This window comes from Callorhinus ursinus, unplaced genomic scaffold, assembly GCF_003265705.2.
Source record: "Callorhinus ursinus isolate GAN/ISIS: 27379988/994484 unplaced genomic scaffold, GSC_fseal_2.0 scaffold46, whole genome shotgun sequence".
Lineage (NCBI taxonomy): Eukaryota > Metazoa > Chordata > Mammalia > Carnivora > Otariidae > Callorhinus > Callorhinus ursinus.
Genome location: NW_027397108.1, coordinates 1,000,161 through 1,025,776, shown reverse-complemented (window position 1 = coordinate 1,025,776; position 25,616 = coordinate 1,000,161). Strand labels below are relative to the sequence as shown.

Below are 25,616 nucleotides of genomic sequence, written 5' to 3'. Positions count from 1 at the left end.
TGCACATACACATATGTTCATAAATTTTTTGAAAGAGGTTGGCAGGATAGACTCACGACCTGAGAGTCAGGGCTGGTAGTAGAAAGGACACGTGATTGTATGAGGGTAATTAGGAATACATTTACTTTATGTGTATTGCTTGACTCTTTATAACATGACTGTTTACAACATATTACTTTCTAATGAAACCTTTTATTTTTTCTTTTTATTATGTTAATCACCATACATTACATCATTAGTTTTTGATGTAGTGTTCCATGATTCATTGTTTGCGTATAACACCCAGTGCTCCATGCAGTACATGCCCTCTTTAATACCCATCACCAGGCTAACCCATCCCCCCACCCCCCTCCCCTCTAGAACCCTCAGTTTGTTTCTCAGAATCCACAGTCTCTCATGGTTCGTCTCCCCCTCCGGTTTCCCCCCCTTCATTTTTCCCTTCCTGCTATCTAATGAAACCTTTTAAAGACTGCATCCCTGCCCCTTCCCCTATTTATGCTAACGATAGTCAAGGCTTCACTATATCCAGGTTTGTCATCCTGGCCCCATTTCTCAGAATGGTTACTGGCCAAAACCCTTCAGTTCCATTTGGACAATCTGTTCAAGAACTTACTCATCAAACTGTGGCCACAGATGAAAATATCTGATTTATCTAATTTTTTTCCTCAGAGTTGTTTGTGTTTATATTTAGATTTGGTCATTGATAACAGTTACAAATAAATAGTTAAAACACATTCAATTAGCTTTTTGTTTTGAGTTAGTTACTACAGTTAGGATGACGGAGGATATAAGAAAGTAAAACAGACGGCTAGCTGGGTGACCCGGCTCAAGTAACTTGGCTTCTGGTTACAGTGAGGTGTGGCTTTAGCAACAGCAGGCATTCTTTATGATATTCTGAGGCACTCCAACAGATATACTGACACCTTACGAATGGCTCTGGCTGCAGGGGTACAGGTACGAGGGTGAAACTGGAAGCTCCTCCCACTCACGCCCTTGCCAGCCCTGCATCAGGACTTCTGAGGGTCCCTTACAGAATGTCCAGGGCTGGGAGCCCAGGATTCCAGTCTCAACTCTAGCAGGAGTACAAAGTAGCACACAGTGAAGAAAACAGGAATGAGGAGTCTGATGACATAATACCCTTGCCTGAAGTCAGGGCTACAGGAGATAGGAGTAGGAATTAAGTTGCCTGGCAAGGTCAGTAATGACATGAAAAAAATGGGAAAGAAAAATGGGCGCTTAGATCTCCCCATCACACATACTGAAAAAGTGGACATCAAAATGAAACGAGTCTTACAACACATGCGAACATTTCATCAGAAAAATTGCATGGTTTATATAATATGGGAAGAGTGTTGGTTATGATCCCAGGCTCTGGAGCAGAGTTGCAAGTGTTCACATCCTCACTATGCCTCAACTATTTAAGGAGGCTGGGGCAAGGTGATTAATCTCTCTCTGTTACTTCATTAGTAAACTGGGGATAATAATAGTACCCATCCACCCACTAAGGTGGTCATTAGAATTCAAGGAGTTAGGACATATACAATATTAGATCAGTGCCTGGCATTTAGAAAATACTCAATAAAATGAACTATTTAATGATGAACATCATTATCTGCCATCCTTATTTCATTATCCTCATTAATGGGGTTGCAAGGGAACTGAAGGATTACGTATTCTGCATTGTTTATGTTTATCCTTAGCTGCCTTTTGTTTTCTATACATGTTTCCCCTTTGCCAGCTCTCCTACTCTTTTCTATCCTGTTTTATGTTATCTATTTCTATAAGCTACTTTGACAACTTCTTGAAAAGAGGTGTGGATTGAAAATAAACTAAAAAGCAACTGGATGCTAAACTTCAGAGTTGTGCATTCCAGTATATGGAACACGGAATACATGGAACATGCACACAGCCGTGGAAAGGGAAACGGAACAAGGAAATCAGAACAGAGGCAAGAAGCAGCAGGTGTGTTCGGCTTACAGTTGTGGCAGGTAGCTCCCGTGTAACCAGTGTTTGCACAGTTGCAGTGAAAGGTGCTCCAGGACTGGGAACATTCACCACCATGTTCACAATAGTTCGGCAAACACCTATGAAAAGGTGCAGATGCAATCACTACTTTTCATTCTGAGCGATCATAAAATGTTGATCAATTATACACGGTCGTGTGAGAGAAGAATGTCAACAGTTACAGAAAGGGTAAATTCAACGTGACTCATGGTTACTCTGTCGTCAAGGTGGTTTAATCACAGAACCAAACCTTCGATCAATAAATTCATCAGATTTCAACCAATTCTCAGGTAGTTGTGACTGCTTCATTTTCAAGATGTCCTACTATATCAGAGTCCTTTCTTTTCCCTCAGTGACAAAACACTAATTCAATACGTTGCCAAAAATATCAATAGCTTACATAAAATAACAACATTTAATCATATTGATTTCCTACACTGAATATTTAAAAGAAGGAATAAAGAAGAGAGAAAAAAAGAAGGAAGTAGGAGGGAGGGGTGTCTTTATTCACTTTTTGAGTAAAGTGAAGACCTCCAGGAATGTTGAAGGTACACTGGATAGACACACGAATTCCTAGCAGTGTGTTAGGGTGCTCCAGGGTGCTGAATGGAACTCACAGGGGCTCTCAGGATATTTTAACTTTTCAAGAGAAATACAGCCATACTCAATATCTGACCAAGACTGCACAACTTCCTAGCTCGAGATAGTTCAATTTCAACGTTAGATTGTAATACTTTCCTTTTAGTGATGTCCTATCTGTAAGAAGCTGGATTTTCAGTAGTTGATAAAAAAAAACAAAACAACCCAGTACCATGTGAAATCAGTGTTGAGCAAAAGTGAGGGTGGCGGCGTCTGACCTGATCCCAAGCTTTGAAATGGTGTGCAGTACTCAACACGTAAACACGTGTAATTACGAAGTAGTTGTGTTTAATTCAAAATAAAATTAAAATATTTTTAAATTACATAAATACTATATATAATATATATACCGACATTTACAATTATATGAATTATATATATTTCATAGAGAGAGAGAGACATTATATATGTAATATATATATATATTCCTTTTTGAAAGGGTTACTAAATTTTAGTACATAAATAAGTTGTTTGGACCTAAGCTACTTTTTAAATGAAAGTGTTAGTTATATTTGGGCTTGGAACACGATGAGAAAAATCACTGAAATACATAGGGTGCTGTGGACAACAAAGCTGGGGAGCTTCTGGTATCAACTTGAACAGCCCTGATCAGATTATTGATGCTTTTTAGAATTTAGATTGAAAGGTATATTGAGACCAAAGCTTGAAATGCTCTCTTTTACCCCAGAATAAAAAAATAAAGTGTGAAGCATGTCAAGAAGGCATTCATACTGGGGTTTCTGCCACCTCTACTATTAAAAAACTAAGGATGGGAAACTTCATGTTTTGCTTATAGGATTTCTCCAATTTTAACTGAAAATAATGTTATTGATTTTTCCTGATTATAAAAAATAGATACCCACTGTACAAAAATCAAATGATCCAGGAAACGATAGAGAAGAAATATAGTTTATACCCTCTTATACAAAACACTACTACAGGGTAGGGGCTAAGTCTGTCACAACACTGCTTAATTTTTTTATCTGTAATGGCTATGACACTCCATTGAACTCAATAATTAAAATTAACACTCTTGATATGAAAGCATGACTGGCAAGATTATTTGGCTAATATGCCCATGCCTAAAAATATTTTTTAATTATTAACTATCAATTTATTGTTTTAATTATCAACTATCAATTATTGTTTTAATTATTAACTATCAATTATTGTTTTACTTGTTCTCTACAACTAACTTCCAAATCTTGAATTATCATGCCCTGTAGTGGAGTTCCTATTGAAACTACTTGATCATCCTTATATCTTGATCAATACTACCACTCCAAACTCTTCCAGAGGAGAGGCTCTTTTTATTTTCCCTGCAGAGAAGACAGTAATGGGTTGTTAAAGGTACACATTAGGAGCATAGCAACCAGTTAAACTGCTATGTCTCTGAAAATATTACCCAGCTGTCAGAGAAGCAATTCCGTCTATGACTTATTGGTATGTGGTGATCAATACTACTGTTAGACTGTACTAATTTGCTGAGTTTAATGATATATTTTTGATACACTGACACCCATCTAATATTATAGCAGCAGCAACATTACCTTTTGTAAACTGGTAGCATGTGTACATATAAATAACATGGTCACATGTCTTCTACCTCAATTTTATCCCTGGAAATATGAAGTATAAAACTAAAAGTGTATTTTTCTTTTCAAGCATATCTTTCTTATTTCTAATGTGAATATCATCCAGTTCCTGTGGAACAGGTGATGGCAGGAAAGAGAAGTTTAAAAACATATTCATTTTATATATAAATTTTAATATGCTGCCAAATGTTTGAAAATGGACAGGTCAAAGTAAAGAAATGAGATTGCCCTTACCTGTCTGTGATTCCACATGAGTCTATCTGAAGGTCACTGAAGTTTCCAAGGGACCCCTGCTGAACTGAAATCAGATCTACCACCTTGTTACTGATAGAAATGAGTCTCATACATCCCTGAAATCCACCCAGTGGATTTTTACATTTGGATCCAAAGCTGTTGTTAGGACAACCTGACCAAAACAAAACAAAACAAAGTAAATCAGGATATATCATAATGAATCAGGCTTTAGTAGCACAAACAACTTCCTTATGAAAAAAGAAAAGAAAAAGGCACTTGATTAATTTCTTAAAATTAAAAGAGGGAGGAAGAGCCCCTCACAGCCATCATTAATTTGATCTAAATGACATACTGCAATTCATACAAAGTATTTCATGTTATAATAACATGATTTAGGGTTCATGTTATAATAACATGGTTTCATGTGAATCCTATGGTGATGAAGACAAATACTTTGTATGAATAATAATATATAATAATTATATGCTATAATTATATATTATATATACTATATTATCATTATGTAATATTAAATGATATATCAAACTTAAACACAGGAACTTAGTCTTTTGGAATGCAAAAAAAGGCATAAAGATTGAAAATGTGCACTGTAGATAACAAAAGATAAATCAGTAACAGTGAAATACCTTGGTATTTAAAGCTAACTATTTGGGAAAGGAGATGTAGTGACGTGGAATAAAATTACCGACTATTTAATTAAATACTTTATTTTCATATGCATATAAGAGCCATACACACATGCATTTTAATAAATCATAATGACTTAATGTCAAAAACATTTCACTGTGATTTTATTTATTCTTTGCCTCATAAAAGAATGCTCCATTTATATTGATTTTTTTCTAACACTTATCTAAGACCTGTTTCTAATTATTTAAGTAATAAAGAACTATATTATTAACCATTATTCTCTGGGGTTTAATGATGTTCTAAGTGTTTCTCTAGCCAAGTGAAATAAATAATTTTATGGAGTATGAACACATATATTATACTTAGGTATTTTTCATTAATCTTTCTCTGCCGTTATGGTTGTCAAGCACTATTACAGTTTCAAGAATAAGAAATGAATCAGAAACTTCCTAATTCCTACACAGTCCACAGTCTTTTTCTTCCTAATACCTATACAATCCACACTCTTTCCCAATTATAATTACATATTGTGACTGGCGATATCTCCCCTTAATGCTTATTTTCCTAACAAAACACATTAACGTGGCAAGTAAAGGTCAGGATTCATATTGAAAACGGTCATCAGGTACATTGGAATATCACATTTTAACCAAGGGAGACTCTGAAGTTTCAAATTTGATATATCAAGAAAAGGTGATGAGAGCTCTTGGAGTATCAATTTATTGTACATGGTACGACATACATTTTCAGTGCTTAAATTCTTCTGTGGTGTAGGAGATGGTTATTATAACCTCGGTATGTTTTCTAGATGACTTATTAACCAATTAAGAATGTTAAAGTAAAAACTGAGAGGATAATAGTTCAATAATATTTGGGGGCAACTACAATATGCCAGGAATATAAACAGCTCTGCTAATCTCCTTTTCTCCAGGTAGTGTTTCCTGACACATTTCAAACCATTTCAGAATAGAATAAATTGTGCAATATGCCTGTAGGGAATAAAACTAAGCAAACGCAGTGACAAAGAAAGATTACGGAACTTTACAGAAAGCGCATCGTCATATCATTAGGCACTTCATATTCCTAGCTACAATGTTTAATAAGCAAGAGATTTTAAGAATAAAGAAGGGTTCAAGCCAGGTTCATCTCATTAGTCTACAATAACAGGCAACCACAAGTTAATATATTGCAACAGCAGAGAGAAGTTCAGCACTGAACCAGTTTGAGATGGAAGGTCTAAAATATGAAGATTTCTGGGGAATACTTAATGCTGAATTAACGGATGGATCCATTACTGGAGGCAGTCGGCATGTGAAGCACCTCTGAGGATGACAGATAAATTATAATCACTCAGTGTCACCACACCAGAAGATGTCGGCTTTGACTTCATGGTGGTCTAGCCTGTTCACTGGATGGAGAACGTCTGATTTACCCAAGTGGGGGTGTGAGAATTCTACCCAAGGTCTACTGCCTCTGGTCTGTGCTGCACAGTGTGTTATTCAAGAGCACAAAGATTACATGGGGGAATATTGCAGAAATCAGACGTTTGCCTGCCCTCAATCCGGAGAACCCAGATTTATAAAATTTATAATTTATAAATGATAAAAGTCGAGCACCATGCACCACAACACAGTCCAAAGTTTTGAAAAGCACTCAGTTGGAGGGAGAAAAAGTGGAAAATGATGGAGAGATAATGGAGTCTGGTATGGCATAGGCGGAATGCTGTGATTTCTGAGCAGCCCCCTCTCCCAACATGACTGCCACTCTCAAGACCAGCCTGGAATGGAGGTACAATGCAGGTTGGTGGAAGAGACTGCAGCCATGGTAGGCCGACTGTAGGCTGATAAGATCACTGCAAAGTGAGAGAGTTGTGGAAGAGAACCGATGGGAAGTATCTCAGAACATGGGATATTTATTTACTTGAAGATAAACTGGCTGAAGAAGTAACAACTTAAGCAGAGCCTTCCACCTGGATAATATGGATCCTAGTATTACAGGAGGCTCTCAGGCACACAGAGCGAAAGGTTTTCTAGGGCCAAAACCTGTGACAGTTTGCCTTGGGACTCAGGGCATCCAGTGATAAAACTGGGAAGAGTTAGTCACCCCACTCTCCACCAGTCCACTCCCCGCATCCAGAATTGCCAGCCCAAAGGTCTAAGGGGGCTTCCAGAAGGATGGACCTCCTCTACCAGTCTCTGGACCACAAGTCTGGGAAGAGGAGGGAGGAGAAGGGCAGGAGAAGGTCTCCTGCTTTCTTTTGGCTTCTTGTCCCCAGCCCTGGAAATGTCAGGGTGCCTTAGTGTGTGCGGGGTGTGTGTTCATTGATCAGTAGAATCTCATGCCCAAAATGTTCTGGGATTGAAGGACACCAATTGAGATGATTGATTAAACAGAGATACCTAATGGTGATTTTTGTTTTTGTAAAGTCCTGAAGTTTTAATTTTATTATGGAAGCTTCCACAGTTTATTGGTTAGGAGCTCAGAAACACTTTAATAGACACCAAATTATAAAGAACATGAGACGGAGACTAAAACCCAAATTCAAGACAGTGTTTATCTGGGGAGATGAAGAGATAGGACCCTGGATGGGCAAATGAATGTTGACAATATTATCTTTCTAAGCTGGGAAATGCACATGTAGATATGCATAGTATTCTAATTAGTATCCTTTAAAATGCACATATGATGTAAGAGGACACTGGGTGCAGGGAATACGGACACTTTCCTCGTAACTTTGCAACTTTTTCATAAATGTAAAACTATTCAAAGATTAAAAGTTTATTTAAATAAAATAGTGTATATCATTTGTACCATAATAAAAACAAGCAAAATTACACAGCGCACATGTGATATATTTCACCATAAACTAGGACAGAATGAATAATAGCAATAAAAATTTTCTGCAAAAAATGGGTAGGCATTGTGAAATATGAACATGAGGGATGCAAAATACTTTAAGAACGAGGATTCTATTTTCATGATTTACACTTTTATCCAGTCTATTAATTTTATCTAGTCTTTTTTTCACATTTAACAATATGCCTGTTTTTAAAATCTCTTTTAGTGCTTCTAAATCTTTTCCTTTGAAATGAAAGCTCTTAGTTAATTTGTTCTCCATACCTTACCATTTATTAAAGGAATGTGTTCCTACGGATTGCCATAAAATCAATCATATATTTCATGAGGTTTAATAAACAACTTGGTTCAGAAATGAACAAATCTCACTAAAGGAGGCAATTACATCTTTTAAGATTTTTGCCACTATGCTGCAATTCACAGCAACGGATTAGGCAGGGGTTTTCTTTCTTTGTTCCCTTTTTTTTTTTTTTAAGAAACTTTATTTTCCATCGACCTTATTTCCATTTTGTTTGCCTTTGTGGAAGAGCAGCTTAAGACCACTCAGGTGTTGCTCCTACCCATTCAGTGGCCAGAGCAGCCTGCGACTTCAGGTTGAGAAGCAGTAAACTCAGGAGCGGGAGCCGTCCATTCACCCTGAAATTCCTCCGTGGTCACAGCCTTTTCAGCAGCGCTCTGCTCTTCCTTTTCAATCCCTTCAGGAACTCTGTAGAAGTAGAGCTCAGGTGCCACGTGTGCGCAGAGTATCCCGGGCCAGCACCCACCCCATCAGACCCACTGACTGAGCTCCCCTGTTGTTGCAAGGGATGGCAATGTCCACAGAGCAGAGGAGAGTTCTGTGCTCCACAGACCGATGGTAGGCAGGTGAACATGAGACGCCTCTGTGAGAGGCTGGTGCTCAGCCCTGGGATTGGTCACCACCAGAAGTCTCGGCCCCCGGAAGGCTGGCTGGATCTGGTCAGCGGAGGTTCCAGCGGGGACATGGCCGGCAGTAGGCGTGGCTCCAGGAGCAGCAGCGTACTTCGGCCCAGCGCGCTGGCCAGGATTCCTGGGTGATAGGACACTGACATCAGCCAGGTTTTCACCGGCAATAATGGCACGGGCTGCCAGCAGAAGCTTCTCCCAGGTTCTCCTCAGATTCATGAGGTAGCCTCCATCACCTGTCCTTCTGTGATGTACTGTGGTTCCATTTGGAAGTCAAGGTTGGTGCCACCCATGTGGGTTCCTGCCGCAAGGAATTTGAGGACATCCTCCTCCTTCATTTGCAGGACATTGAGGGCTCCAGACATTGTGAAAGTTTCCCTTTAAGTTATGAAAGGAACACCATATGGACCCCTCCTTGGGTAGCACGGAAAGTGTTTGTTTGTTCTTAGTATCAGATGAACGATGCATGGTCTGTGTGCTTACTGTCAATTCTTAGGAAGGAATTTGTATTTTATTGATGAATAATAAAGATTGGTCTACTGCCACCAAATTCAAAGGCGATTCTAGACAGAGGTGACTATTAAAATTCAAAATAACAGTGATAAGAAACACACCAAATCATGATTAGAAATAAGTCTTACTACTACCAGTTTTACACCTTTGCCTTTCTACTGACAAATCACATTTTATTTTAATTTTCTAGTGGTAAAGACTCATTTCCATTTCCAAGGTTTTCTTTTCCAAGCTTTTAGTTCAATCAAACATCCAGGGCAGGTAAATGCTTCATTTGTTTTTGTTCTCTTAGAGAGATGGCCTGGTGTTGAAGGTTGATGTCCTAATTTGATCAAATGTATCAGCGCATTATTACTTAGCAATGAACAGAGGTTTCTATGGCTAATTAGGTTAGATTATTTGCCATCGGCATAATATCGTCCTTCTGCATTGGGCAGTAGGAAAGCAATAAAGATGCTCCAGAGGAGCTAAGAGCCATGTGCAGGAAAATACTGCAATAAAATCAGCCCATAAAATCTGAAAAAGCCATATAAGAATCATTTCACACTAGGAAAATATAACAAAGTTTGAAAGTGAGAACTGAAGAGGGTTGTCTATTTGCAATCATTCTCATTGTCGGAATTGTAAACATAAGTAAATCACTCTAAGAAATGCATCTTAGGTCATAGTTGGTCATCTTGATTCACTCAACATTTCCATGTTCAAAGAAAGTGAGAAATCACCATACTATTGAATTGGTTAAAACATGATGACATCTCCAAGACACAGGGGGGAGTAACTGCAAATATGGGTCAATTGCCCGTATGGCCTGACCTTTTCTCTTACCTCCGAAATAACAGGTACCACCTGAATAAATCTGCTCAGGCCCCAGGGAAGAAGCAGCAGAGGCTACTTGGCCATCTACCACCAGACTCAAGTGATTCCGTTTGGCAGATAAGGAGATGGAATGCCACTGCCCGTCATTTAATCCAACACCTAGGGAGACGAAATCAGTTAAAAGAGATCTTGCTCAGCACTCACCACCCAGCCACCCCATCCCTCCCACCCTCCACCACTCCAGCAACCCTCGGTTTGTTTCCTGAGCTCTGTGAATAGTGCAAGACTGTTGAATCACAGACCTGTCCCTCTGAAACAAATAATACATTATATGTTAAAAAAAAAAAGAAGAAGAAGAAGAAGAAGAGAGCAGGAGGGGAAGAATGAAGGGGAGTAAGTCGGAGGGGGAGACGAACCATGAGAGAGGATGGACTCTGAAAAACAAACTGAGGGTTCTAGAGGGGGGGGGGTGGGGAGATGGGTCAGCCTGGTGATGGGTACTGAAGAGGGCACGTTCTGCGTGGAGCACTGGGTGGTATGCACAAACAATGAATCATGGAACACTGCATCAAAAACTAATGATGTAATGTATGGTGATTAACATAATAAAAAAATAAAATAAAATAAAATTTGAAAAAAAAATAAAAGAGATCTCTCTCAACAGTGAACAGTATAAATAGTTAGAAACAAAATAGACATTGCCCAATCAAGCACAGCACTCAGTATATTAATAAAAGGAAACAGAAAGACAGGAAAAGGGGGCAAGTGGGTGCCCTCTTGTGGAAAATGATGCGTTATTCTTTCCTTAGGGCCTCAATAAAAGGAACAAAATCCCCAACTTTGGACAAAGTCCTAAGTAGTTAAAATCTTCCAATTATTTGGCATGGACAGTTTTCAGCTTCCATCGTGTACTTTTACCTTTTACGGGGAGGGGTTTGGGAAGAGCACAGATATTTTCCAAAATTCTCGGTTAGACCCAATAAAATGATTTATCTGCTTTTTTACATTTTTGTGTAGTCATCTTTTATAATATTATATATTTAGCAATGTATATCAAGTCCATCATTACAAAAATTACTATAATGAATATTGAAAGTTTTCCCATATAATATGAAGTTAAAAAATAAAGCAGTGTGTAAAACCACATTTACAGAGCCGATCCTCATGGTGTGTAGATTCCATGTTTGCAACTTCACGTACTCACCATAATTTATTTGTAACCCCAAAATCAATACTCAGGGCATCTTTGGAATCATTCACAGAAATGCAAAGAGCAGTGAATAAATTGAGTTCAGCGACACATGTGTTTCCAGCTGAGGTTAAACAAGGAAACACTTGTTTTAGTTCTCATATGTAAACGCGTTTCCCACATTTTTGTGCTTTTGGTTGGTGATTTTGCCATTTAAAAGACCCCAGGCATAGTGATGAAGTACTGTCTGGTGTTCCTAAATGCAAGAAGGCTGTGATAGTGCCTCACAGAGAAAATAAACATGTTATATGAACTTCATTCAGGCATTGGTTATAGTGAAGCTGGCCACGAGTTCAATGTTAATGGATCAACAATATATATTAAATAAGGTATCTTTAAACAGAATCACATATAAAAGCAAGGTTATATATTGACTGGTTGACAAAAATGTTGTGACCAGAAGGTCACAGGAACCTAACCCCATAATTCCCCTAGGAGTGGAAGTTCAATATTTGCTAATTCAATGTTCACGATGACTTTACACAACATAACTATTGCAAATGATGAGAATCAACTACACATATATAAATCTAATGACAGTCTTACTTTTTGTACAAATATGGGGAAGGGCTGAAAGGAAATACCCCTATATATAAACAGTAATTTTTGCATAATGGAAAATTGTGGGTTTTATTCATTTTTATATTTTCCGTGGATTTTTCAAGATTATATATATAAACAAAAATCGCATTAATCAAAAATCAAAGTATTCTCTTCACCCCTAAAAAACAATCTCCCCTCCCTCCCAAGGCAGCTCTAGTTTCATGAATCCATTAGATGACTTAGCCCTTTCCTTCTTTAAGGGAATTAAGTCTACAAAGGTTCTATGTCTGAATATCAGCAAACAGGTGGACTCTAAGCAACTCTATTGTGGATTTACCAGTAAGGTTTATATCCATTGAATACTCAATGCTGTATGATTTTGTATATCCAATTAGTAAACTAAAATAGGAAACTCTATTAAACCCAAAGGTCATGGCCTCTTTTCTGATATTATGTACAATGTACAATTTCTTTACATCCCTAGCTATTTTTGACCACAGGCTTTCAGATAGAAAATGTGTAGAAGCTCTCTTAGGCGATTAAGCTCTTTGCCCTGGATTTATTTAGTATAACGCAAATTCCATCCTGGGCACCGAAGTTCATTTTTATACTACATCCAGGAGGCAAAAAAGATTTTCAAAGACCCAACTGGCTTGGTTTGTGAAAGATAATGAGAAAGACCTGAAAACTGAAAAATGTAGGTTAGATACTTTTAGACACATTTTCTAAGAGTGGGCTCTGGAAATAGACGACTGAAGAGTTATGTAATTCCTGACGGTATGAGATTGGACTAAAATAAATCAAATGCCCCAGATTTGTCATCTAGAGCTTCCTTTAAGAGAATACATTTGGAGTGAAAGTCCTTGTACTGAGCTTTGCGTCACACGCAAAGACGCCTCCCACCCTCCCTCCACCACCACGCACCACCACGCACCGCCTATCGGCTCTCTCAAAGGTTGGACATGCCTGTAAACATGATTCTGCTTCTGTTATCTTATCTTAGGCTTCTTATAGGTCCAGGACAGTGCTTCTCAAGCTACCTGTAGTGATGAACATTTTCTTTCCTGGCCCAGAGCAGAATGACACTTTCATAAAACTGGGGGAAAAGTTAGTAAAAATTAAATAAAGAAGACATAAAATACAAGCCCAGCATCCATACGCTTGGATGGCACAGCAAGATCTTATTGCTCTAACAGGTTCTTAGAACTTAATGCCAAGGTTTACGCTCCTCTTGGAAACAAATATTTCACTGAATGAGTGTTAGTCCAGGGACCACGCTTTTGAGTAGCAGTGCTCCAGGTATCTGCTGGGTGACGCATGCTGCAGGATTAAAGTCAAAGCTTGGGAATTTCTTCTGTCAATACAGAAGCCAGTTTAGATTAAGAGCAAAGACTGCTAGGACAGCCGCGCTGTCATCTGACACAGTTAAGTCACCCCCCTCACCAGCCAGCACGTAGTGAAGTTGTGCTGTGTTTGTGGGGGAACCACTGGAAAGCTCCTCCCAAGCCTCACTTATAAAAGACACCACTGACTTCGGAGGAGGAGGCTTGTTACCCATCAGTGGGATTTATTATGTAAATTAAACAATGAAAAGTCCAATTAATTTCTTTCTCTTAACTTGACATAATAAAAGGATAATTTTGAAATTAGGTTCTATTTTTTTTTTAAGTATACAACTCCTTCCCTCTTTTAGGTCTGATGAGAGGGAGCCCCTTAAAAGACCACACCACTGTAAAAGAAGGGAAGGAGAAGAATCACAGAATTTGTACTTTTTCTTGTTCATGTTATCAGGTAAGTAAATGCTAATTTGAGGACTGCTCCCACCACTCATAAGCTTTGAGTCTGGGGGAGGGGCATGTTGTTGGTATAATAAAAAAATAATAGTAACAGTTTTTATGGATTTCATAACAGGTACTGTGTGCTTTACATGCATTGTGTATTTAATCTTCAACACTGCTAGTATTATGCTCATTTTAAATATGGGGAAAATGCTCAAATAAGAACAACAAACTATCCAAGGTCATGTCCAGCTGGTGAGCTGATTTCAAAACCCATACTGTTCTCTGCCTGCAGGACAGGCGGTGCCTTTATTTTTTTTTTTTTGCTCTTGTAAATAATTACAAAAGAAACCAAAAAGCAGCCCCCAAACTGCTAGGAAGTGGCCTGGCACTCTGAGGAGGCCTTGGTGGTATGAGAAGTTGGCAGGCACTCGGGGCTAGGCCTTGGTGTTCTCCCGTTGAACACAATCTCATAGAACACCAATATTAGTCAAGGAAACAACAATGAAATGGGACCAAAAAAAAAAAAAAAAAAAAGCCAAGTCTACTTCATAATCTTGTGTAAGCCCAGACAATAACAAGGCTATTGTGAAAACCACAAAAATGCCAAAGTTCCTCTTCTGGATAATATGAATGACAACCAATTTTATTTTTTTTTTATACCAATTACAGCTTTGGCCTTATTTCGTTCCTCCATCCTAGATAAGATTTACAAAGACACCTCATCACACAATTACCCTCACTTCCTAGCAACATTTAATCCAGAGGAGTTTTCCACTTCCTTGAAACCTCCCCCCAAAAAAGCTGACAACCCAAAATCTTACAATAAATCATCCTTAACACCTTTACGTGAAGACACGCCCGCGGCTCCCCAGGGTGTGTGTCATACTTGCTGCAATAAGCAATAAACCCACAGCTTGCTTGATTACAGGTATGTTCATTGTGGACTTGGGATGGAAAGCACTGACAACTCTAAGTGGAATTATGAAAGAATAGAAAAATAAACAGAAGTGCTTGCAATTACAGGTAGTGGGGGAAAACCCAACTGTTTACCAGAACTCTCGCCTCTCCCTCTCTTCTCCCGGCCCAACCTCTTACCCTCCTCCTCCTTCTTTGTCCCTCGCTCTCTATCTCTGTCTCCCCCTCCCTCTCTTTTTCTCACCTTCTCAGGTCCAACCACATAAACACACAAAATACAGAAGGAGGAAAATGATTTCCATCTGCTCCTCGTATACAATCGTCTGGTACCAACCCTAAGTTGCTACAGAGAAACTGGGACAGCTTAGCCAACATCACTCTCTCATTAAGACTGTGATAGGCATCCATGAAATAAGATGTCGAAAGAAAAAAAGCCTGCTGTACGGGGTAGGTTCTTTGCAAAGGTGCAAAAGGGGCTTATATGTAGGCTATTGCTCGAGGAGCAACTGAAGGGTTTTTCCTGTTTTTAAAAATCTTTAAGAGCTCTGAAACAGTGTCAGAAATTCCTATATCCATTAACTATATTCACTAACCAGAACTAAAGTTCCAGGCCACCAGACAGCGCTTGTCAAGATGAAAATATGGAGATCACTGGTGCCAATCACTTCAGGAAAAAGAGGGAGTTTTGGGGAGTGACAGGTTTACAATCTGAAAGTAGGAATATTTTAACAATGAAAGGGAAGAAGGTGGAATAAAACAAGGCTTCTTCTGGGTTAGGCAAATCAAGAGGGCTGCTCCTCTGGTAGGGCCACAAGAATCATGAAGGTCTAGTAAATTAAAAATGTCAGAAACATCTCTTACCCTGCAAGCCCGCATCGCCAGGCCCTGCTCATGAGAGCAAGAAGCTGCTTTATAGGCCTGATTTTCACCTTCAGGCAAAAACAGCAGCAAAAACACTAACTCATAGCAGAAATCTCAAATCCTACAATAATGAGTTTGCTTGAAATAAGAAAATATAACCACACTGTTCGTTGAGTCCTTGATGCCATCTGAACAATTTTTGCTTTGACATCTATAAAAGCAACAAAGACTGGAAATATTTTGTGTCATGAGGGGTTTTGTAATACTGCTAATATCTTTTATAATTTAGACTAGTATCTTTAATATTTCAAAAATGATACAGGCTGACACAGTATTTTCAAAGAATTTCAAGTGACAATTTGCCAAACTGTATAGCACATTAAAAATTTATCCTGCTAATTCAAAGATTTGAACAATTTGGTTCTTTCTCAACACAATTTAATTGTTATTCTACTGCAAAAGACAGAAAAATTTTGATTCTTTAAAACATACAAGATTAGTAATTTAATATCTTCAGTCGCTAAGAAAAATTGAGCCACCCTTACAGAATGGAAAGCTTTAACATAATATGATACAAATCCATCAATAAGTATTTGATTCCCTTTAAAGAGTCATTATAATACATTCTGACAAAGGACTTAATTCTTGAACATTGTACATGTGAAAGCCTTCCCCATGACAGAACCAATGAATCACTCACCCAACTACCATTTATATACTCCATTTTCAAGTGCAAAAGGTGCTTGCCTCACTGAAACTGGCCAAAATTAATATTTTTCAAGAAACTGGAAAAATGGGAGTGGGGGAGTTGGTAAGTCAAAGCCTACTTGCATAATCTCAAGTGTAATGATTTTTCCTATCTTGGCATTCATCCATAGTTGAGGTTCCTTGTTATTAGCTATGGAAACAATCATACTGAGTCCTCTGATGCTATAATGGATTACTTTACATACGAATTTAAACATTAATTTAGAGATTTTTAAATCATTCAGAGTATTCTATATAGACTTCTGCCTAGTAATTTAATAAATATTCATGCCTGTAATGTGTTTAGAAATGGACTAGCTTCATGGGGCTCACTATAGTAACATACTGAAGCAGTTTCTTTAAGATGTTGAAAGAAGGCTGTGAATATAACCACTCCTTATGATGTCAAATAAATCACAATAAACAACACATTAATGACAAGCTTACATTTTTAGGCCCTCATTTTAGGGAGCCTGTTAATTATTCATATGGCACTGATTAATTTATTTCCTTCTGTCAAGCCTGCAAATCTACCACATTTTGAGCATTACATTAAAAAGTCACAACATAGTGGCTGTTAAAAATTATAATTAATATTGAACTTTCAGCTCCCACATTTAATTGCAGTGATATACTGAGCAACAAAAAAGATACATAAAGACTATGCATTTGTACATCCATTTGTATACTTGTTCTTCCTATATTTAGTTTCTGATTGTGATCTAACCGATTTTTCCTCTCTCAGTCATATTCTATTAATTTTGGTCATAGTTAATATAGAGGAGTAGTACAATAGCATCTTTAATTTTTTTTAAAGATCATTTATTAAACTGATGTAGCCATTTACCCCAGTGTGACCTCTAGTTGCTTGGCTTGGGTGTTATTCCACACATATGAAAGTGTGATGGAGATCCCTTGTCAAGAACTATATAATTTTAATGAAGAGACAAAAATATCCCTCACCCAAAGCACTGACCTAAATTAGACATTAATTTTCCAGATACTCATATAGTCTCCATAATTATAGTACTTCAAATCATTATGATACCGTATTGTCTAGAAGTGGAGAGAATCTCATTTGGTGCCCAAATGAAGAACCTGGCATGAATCTTTTCAACCTCCCCAAATGTATCCAACTCTGTACAGAATACATCAGCAAGTGAAGATATTTTGACTCATCATTTCAGTTTTACATCACACACGAATATAGAAATAAAGATACAGATCCAAGAAAGACCTCTCCTTTTGTCTCATGGACCAGATAAGGCTAATGGCTGTGTGAGACAGAGCCTAGTCTTCCCCTGAAGATGCCCAGTAAACTTTTGGATCCATTTCAAAGTCTTTCGCATTTTTCCCCAAAACACATTTCCTCGGAATATAGTCACTTATCTGGAGTGGGCAAGAGGGTCATGAAAGGACATTTCTAGTCCCTCATAACTATCATTTGGTTAATAAGAACTGCTAGTGTCAAAGCCATATTTAAAAGGAAATTGGAATCAAGGTCCTGTAAGGCAGAACACTGATAATCTTATTAACTCAAGTATTCATTTATTAAACAAATACTAATTTTTTGGTTATGCATAAAATTTTACGGAAAAGGGACTGAGAGATAATGAAATCTTTCAAACCCATATGCTTTGCCTGCAGGAACACATTTATTACCTGCTGTGATGTCACTGGGTAATTTTCCTGGCTGGAAGAGATTCAGCTTAAGTTTTCCATCATTAAGAAAGAGGAGGAGACCCCCTGAAACCAGCTGAAGTTCGCTGAATAGCAGAAGTCCTGCCTTATTCCAGGTTCGAAATTGAAATGCGGTCAAAAGCTCGTCCTCCCCGGAAAAGCCTGGCAGGGCTAAGTAACTCCTAGGGCTGAGAAAAGTCACAGGCACAGACTGTGATTGTGAACAGGAAAACGACACATTTCCCTGAGAAGAAAGCAAAAGAAAAAGCTTTAAGAATGGCTCACATCATTTTAGTAATAGAAATGGAAGTATTCACAAAGGCCGTTTATCAATCTCATATTATCCTTGGTTTAAAACAACAACAAATTGCTATCAACATGAAAAATCAAATCCTTGCCATATATCTTAAAGGTTCTTCAAATCCTGTGATAGTAAAATCTTTCCCTAGGTTCTTGGTGAAATCCGTTTTCCCCCAGCTCTCAACTTCTATAAAGGGCATCTAACTCAACGCCATTGAGATCAATAAAAATTTATTTAAGCCAATTCTTTGTTTTTAACTTTTCTTGGCTTTCCATTCCCTGAGCTCTGGGTGAAATCCTTTTCTCCTGCATCCTTTGATGCCTTTGGTTCTAATCTACCCCATAACATGCCCAATATTAATGAGCTACTGTTTTTCCTTCTGTATTTTTTTTCCTGTTTTTCTCTTTTCCCATTGGAACTCTTATTTATATATATAATATATATATATATAGTTTCAGTTTTATGTTCATTTATATGTACATAAGCACTTACTTATATGTTGACGATATACCTACACACTAGGCATTATTTATTTTACAAAAGTAGGAACTATGTTTTAGAACTAAAAAATACCTTATGGAAATCCTTTTGAGCCTGGCATAAGCCTAATTCCTTCTTTTTGTTGATTGCATAATACTCTATTATGTGACTAGTCCAACTTTTACTCAACCGTTTTCCTGTTAATGTGCTTGTTTCCAGGTTTTACCTCTCCCAGCAGTGCTATAATAAATAACTCTACATGCTCCTGTGTGTATTTTCAGTTCTACAGAAGAGGGTTCTAAATGCAAAACTATATATACCTATATGTTTTAATAAATATTTCCAGCTTCTTTTCCAAAAAGAAGTTAAAATACTCCACATTTCTTCTGGTAATATATAAGGATAGCCTTGTCCCCACATCCTTGGCAGGAATAGGTATTATAGGATCTTTTAAATCTGCACAAGTTCAACGACAAAATGTCAACGTGATATATCACTTTTATTTATCTTGCATTTACCTGACCAACAGTGGATCTGCACGTTTTTCATGAGTTTGTGGCTCTTTCGGACTGGCTTTCCTCAGAATGGTCTGTTTATATCCTTAGCACAATTTTTTTAAATATTTATTTATTTATTGTGGAGAGAGAGAGAAAGTGAGCACAAGCAGGGGGAGCAGTAGAGGGAGAGGTAGAGAAGTAGACTCCCCACTGAGCAGGGAGCCTGATGCAGGGCTCGATCCCAGGACCCTGAGATCATGACCTGAGGCAAAACCAAGAGTCAGATGCTTAACTGACTGAGCCACCCAGGCGCCCACATTTTTCCTCTTATGTTTTATATTGGACACTACAATGTATAATGTACTACTCACATTCCTTTATTTTTTTAAAAGATTTTATTTTTAAGTAATCTCTACACCCAATGTGGGGCTTGAACTCAAAACCGTAAGATCAAGAGTCACATGATCTACTGAATGAGCCAGGCAGGTGCCCCAACCTTCCTTTATTTTTAAAACATTTATTTTAAAACATTTTTGGCTTTTTCTTATCATTTCTTATCATTATGCCCGTATCATCAGATTAATATGTATTATTTCTCATCTAATGGTTTATTATAAAATTTATTTATTATAAAATCTATTATAAGATCTTCAAGATATCTTAGAATTGCATAAATTTTCATTAAAATACTATATATATAAGTTATTCTGCTAGTAGAGTAAAAGAGATATTTAAGGATTTCAAAAAACTTTAATTATTTAGAAATAATTAAGTACATTCCTTAACAGGCTTCAGAAATGAATATGAACGTATTTATTTTTCCTGAAAGTAATCTTTAACATGTTTTCCAAATATAGATTTGAAAAGTCAGTGAAATCGACTTTATTTAGAAGGATACACTTTGGAATTAAACCATTTGGTCTTGGTTAAACAAAAATATTTGGTTGTACTGTGATTCTGTTAAAAGTGAATTATCTTTCATTGTGGACAAATATCTTGTCCCAGTGAATGAAATAACAAAAGCGGGAAAATAAACTACACTGACCCAAAATGTAAAGGCAATTAGAAACTAACAAACCTCGTAAAACTGTAAACATTTTACCAGCTGCAGTTTGGGTCTGATGCTTCATTTGGATGGCTGCCTGCTACCTTGCAAGCAGCAAATCCTCTTGCAATTGAAAAGTGGGTGTTAGCTGCATGAGCGGTTTCTGGAAACTCGTTTGCCCATGAAACACATCTATCTACAGTTTTTCTTTTTTTCATTTTCCTTTTAAATCATCTTCCCTTTTATAAAAAAAAAAAAACTAAAAATCTTTCTGGATGGTATACTCCTACAAATACTACCAATTCACACAGAGAATCAGGAATAAAATCTTTTGTAAACAACAAATCTTCCCACGATATGCTTTGGGATTGGCTGACATAGCACGAGCTTAAACGGATATATCCTGAATTTTGAACAATTAAAGAAATGTACTGAAATGGATCTGTGTGTCTGCTTTTCTATCAAGAAGCTGGTTAAACTGGAAACCATGTTTCCCAGAAACCCCTTCCATGGCTGGTTCTGGTGAAAAGTGAGCCCAAAACAGAGCTTCTGTGATATCTGAGTCACAAGTGAAACGCCAGCCATTTTCTTCCAAAGCGTTTTGAAGGATGATCACAGAGGAGCTGGTTTGCTCCAGTTTGTCCTGGCTCTCCTTCACTATGCTCTGTCTCTTCTTCCTGACAGCTGGCCTCCACATTCCAGTTCCTCTGACAATTGTTAAGATCCAAGTCCGAAAATAGATCCCTTGTTCGTAAGACTCACAGTGGTGCTGCTTCCCTGACTGAACCCTGACCAGTACAGTCATATTTAAAATCTGTTGCATTTCCACAGAATTAGAATATAATGCAGCCTGACCAACAACTGCTACTGGGACAGCCTGGCAGATGCAGTGTTGTAACAGCCTATTCGTTTCTCTTATTTGTTATGAATGACCATGGCAAAATACAGTTTTTCAAGTGTCTCTCTAATGTACATGGATGTTATCTGATTCCAGGAACTTGGCATGCTTATTTAGGGAGTTTGTCAGGGAGTATCTTATTAAGGAAGTTACACAGCAAAGAAATTAGTCCCCTAGAGTAATAACATCACAGAATTAAATTATCAACTGTAAAAAAAAAAAATGCTTTACTTTATATAAAAATAAAATAATCATGCCCTGTGCATTATAATTCCTTTAGATAGGATTAATCCTTTCCATGCATATTGCCTAGCAGAGAAAATTTTTAAAAGAGTAATTTCTAAAACATCCTATCATGTGGGAATCCAAAATGGAGCAGTTTTATTGTGTGGAAAAGTAACATAGTTTCACTCATTCGTTTACATGAAGATTCTCTTACCATAGTGATGATCTCTGGTTTTTGTCGCTTGGCCAGATCAATGACATCTACTCCATTATAATAAAGGTTTTCTAGACACCCATGAAAATTCTTATGGGGGAATGACACTGATTTTCCAGGTGCTGGAATCCCTCCAAAGCTGATCTTAGAAAGAAAAATGGCATCAATAATATTGTTTAGTGATTTTCTGATAATCTGCTTAAAAAATTATAATTAGCAGCTATAGCTTTAATCATCACAGATAAATCAATTTTTCATCACTCTACACTGCCATGTTGCTAATTTCATATGGATATTTTTAAAAATTAAAATGCAGATTTGAAAACAAATTTACATGCATTCAGTTTTCATTTACACAAGAGCTTGATTATTCTTACAAGTTACTAATCACATCTGGATTTGATGTTTATTGGTTGATGAATAAAAATGTAGCTTTATATCCATGGTAAACCTCTGTTTAATAACATAACTGGTTATAATGGCATTATGTTTTATCTACATTTCCGGCACATATTGGTTATTTGTGCATTTGAATCAATTGATAATCTATTCATTACTACAACCTCTCCGTAAATCTACACTGCTCAAGGATGCCCTACAGCACAAAAAAAAAAAAAAACACGCAACACATTCTATATCCACTTCTGGTAATACAATCTCCTGGAGATTTCCTACATGTGATACTCTGTGACTATACATTTCAGGTAAAAAAGAAAATCTCTCTCTGTAAGAGCAGGTTAACATATTGTCAGAAAGATGAAGCATCAGTAGTATCTGCCCAAATCTGCTATTGTGAGTTAGGTCACCTTGGGAAACACTTTGCCAGGACTTGGAATTACTCTGAAAGAGGCGAGGGGTGCTCCCTACAGTATATTTTCTTTTGCATGGCTACGCAACATACACATCATAAAAATCCGTATTAATTGAAACATAACTATCACACCTCATAATCAAGGTCCAGGTAACTGAATTCTCCATGGGCGTGGAAACAGTGCCTGTGCTCATCCACTGTAAAGTTGACCTGTTTGCCCACGAGCTGGATGAGCACGGAGTGCCAGTGTTGATCGTCCAGCAGGCTGCCCAGGGTGAGATTGATGAGCGTGTGAGTGGAGGGCAGTTTGGCTTCACCTGAGAAGAGAAAAAAAATAATGGCACCATTATTCCTAGTCTAAAAAAAAAAAAAAGTTCCCCCTTGTGGACCAGCATCTCTCAAAACCCATAATAATTGCAATCTCCTTCCTTGCATTCCATCCAAAACACTAGTATGGATCTACCTGAAGTTTGAATATAATGTCCTCTCAACCTTGTTGTAATTTCTTCCACTGTTAATTCTTTTTTTAGTAGTTCCCATCACATGCTCATTTGCAATGTAAATTTTATCTTTGCTACAACCTCATTATTTTTACTAGTTCAGTATTTTCAATGACTTTCTTCATGATGTTTGAAAACAGCTATGTAGTTCTCCTGGCACTTTGTAAAAAATATCAAATGAGGGTCTTGTACAATTTGTAAAATATGAGCCACTTGTACATGAAAGTGCAATACTGGTGTACATATAAGCCCTTGAATATGGAAATAAGGCACCTTAACTATTAAAAGAGAAGCTATAAAAATATAAATTTACTGAAGTGATATCCAAATGGCCAGATTTTCAAGTACTTCACCAAATAATTTTACCTGAATTAATAAGTAAAAAGAGTCTTCCTCTTCTTAATTCCAGTGTGATATGATCTCCATTTTGCCCTTCCCGGTGGAGCAGAATTCCATCACTCTGCATAGTTTTAAATTTCAAAGAAATAATATCCTTTACTGGGCTCAGGAAGTTTTGATCAAATCTGTAGAGAAGGGAACTTTTTCCATCAAGATCAACCACCTCTGATCCTAGAGACAAAGACATTGAAAGTCACTCTAAAGGATACATATACTTTTTAGTAAAGCATTTTAAATGTGTGTGTGTGTGTGTATATATATATATATATCATATACATATGATATACATAAAGCATTGTGCATTGTGCATAAACACACATATGCACAGTTCAGCTTCAAGCCAGTCATAAGGGAAAATAAAAGTTCCAATGTCTAATTCTCTCTTGATGCCTGGGATTGATTCCATTTTAGTCTTTACTAACCTATTTACAAAATCTTGATCTAGAAATACATCTTAAATTGCATTCCTAATTTTCTCATATTATTGAAAGCTATTCTTTTCATTCAGTAAACAAAAGAAAATCAGGAAAAAAATTATGATCAATATCCATAAAATCACTTTGCATATTTCACAATCAGTATTTTTAATGATGTTCCTGAAGTGTTGAAGTTAAATGCTTTTTGGCTCCTGAAAAAATGGTTTGATGTCTCAAAATTCTCTCATACAGGCTGTAGATAAGAGATCTACATATAAATACACACACATACATCAGACTCATCAAATGCCACCTCAAGTATATATTAAGCTGACCTTTGTGTTTTATTTTATGATTTTTGTGGCTAAGTAATAGTACTTAAGAGCAATGCTATATTCTGTCTTCTAGAGGACATCTTTGGAAAGGCATTCACTCAATGATATTATAAGGGCTGTTCTGCTGCATTTGTGTCAAAACTGTGACACTGACATGTTTTTTCAGCTTTCTGACAGTGTCTTATCTACTCATTGTCAAGATCACTTTTATTCAGTTCATCTGAAAAAAGATGTCATGTTATACCAGTAACGTAACAGCACATCTGTCAAAATCAGTTGCATCCTGAACAACAGACACAAAGTAGAACTGATAATACTCAGAAAACCTAGCAGTGTTTTCTACATTTTGCAAGTCAAAGATTTTTTTTAAGGCAATTACCCTTGAGTGTACATTTATGTAATAAACGAAGAGGTTAGGGAAACCCAATGAAGCTATTTTTCAACTGGTTAGCTAACTCTTCCCAGTCAATGAAATGACATTAAAGTTTACTCACTTTGTTTCATTTGACAAAATTATTACAGCTACTTGTATGCCCAAATACACATTTCATTCAGATTATCCATCATATTTAATGTGAACCATTTATAACTCACCACCCCGAAATTTTTTTCAACTATTTCATGCAGTTATCTTTTGAAAATTCAGAGGTTTGATTTTTCCACATCTTGTTAATGTGCTTATAAAGAATCCATTCACCAAATGCACATGAATAAACATTGCATTCTGTAGAAAGAATAATGTTAACTGAACAATTATTCCTTGTTATATAGCTGAATGAATGTGCACAGTAAAAACATAACTCTGTGTCGTATACAAATAATGTGTTCTATGATTATTAGATTACAATAAATTAAGAAAAATTCCAATAAGACAGACTTTAAATGCTGTCACATTTGGAGCCATGCAGTTATCTCTGAGTTAATGTATTGCTTAAAGGCAACCATCATAATAATGATTTTATTTTAGATAAAGTCTATTTTTGGGATTAGCTACCAAGAGAATTTTTTTCCAGGAAAGGTTCAACCTGTGTGAGTCCAGCCTACTATTTCTTTTTTTCTCTTCTTCGCTATTATATGTGATAATGGTCATATTCACCCTTCATGGCACCTAAAGCTTTTGTGCCTACAATATTTCCATCAGTAAAAACAGGACAGTGAAGGACTGACGCTTGAAGCAATGGTGTACCGCCCCCTCTCTTAAACTGAAGCCACTTGCCACTTTCACTCTTACCTGTTATCTCCTTACTCCATAGATAATACTTCAGTAATGTGAGACATTCGTTCAATAAGTATGTATTTAGCACATCGTTTGTGAGACCCTGGGATGGATGCTGAGATTAAGAGAGTAATCAACACCAGCATGGCTCCTGCCCTCATAGAGCTGACATTCCACGAAGATGGACATGCCTTAACCAGTGAGCAGCCATGACAGACTGATGGAGCCTAACAGAAGACTGGGTCTCTTTAGTTAAGGGAGTTGGGGAAAC

General features: G+C 37.2%; 1 protein-coding gene across 5 annotated transcripts in view; it reads right to left on the bottom strand.

The window, feature by feature from the left end:
* Positions 1 to 25,616, bottom strand: part of CNTNAP4 (contactin associated protein family member 4) — a 263,654-nt gene that overhangs the window by 75,154 nt on the left and 162,884 nt on the right. For all 5 annotated transcript variants that reach the window (XM_073882311.1, XM_025860482.2, XM_073882312.1 and 2 more), the window contains 7 exons: positions 23,346 to 23,549; positions 22,612 to 22,796; positions 21,669 to 21,812; positions 17,991 to 18,252; positions 10,242 to 10,391; positions 4,473 to 4,644; positions 1,978 to 2,084 (listed from right to left, as the gene is read on the bottom strand). In XM_073882311.1, the coding sequence (XP_073738412.1) occupies positions 1,978 to 2,084; positions 4,473 to 4,644; positions 10,242 to 10,391; positions 17,991 to 18,252; positions 21,669 to 21,812; positions 22,612 to 22,796; positions 23,346 to 23,549 (1,224 nt within the window). The remainder of the gene's footprint in view (positions 1 to 1,977; positions 2,085 to 4,472; positions 4,645 to 10,241; positions 10,392 to 17,990; positions 18,253 to 21,668; positions 21,813 to 22,611; positions 22,797 to 23,345; positions 23,550 to 25,616) is intronic.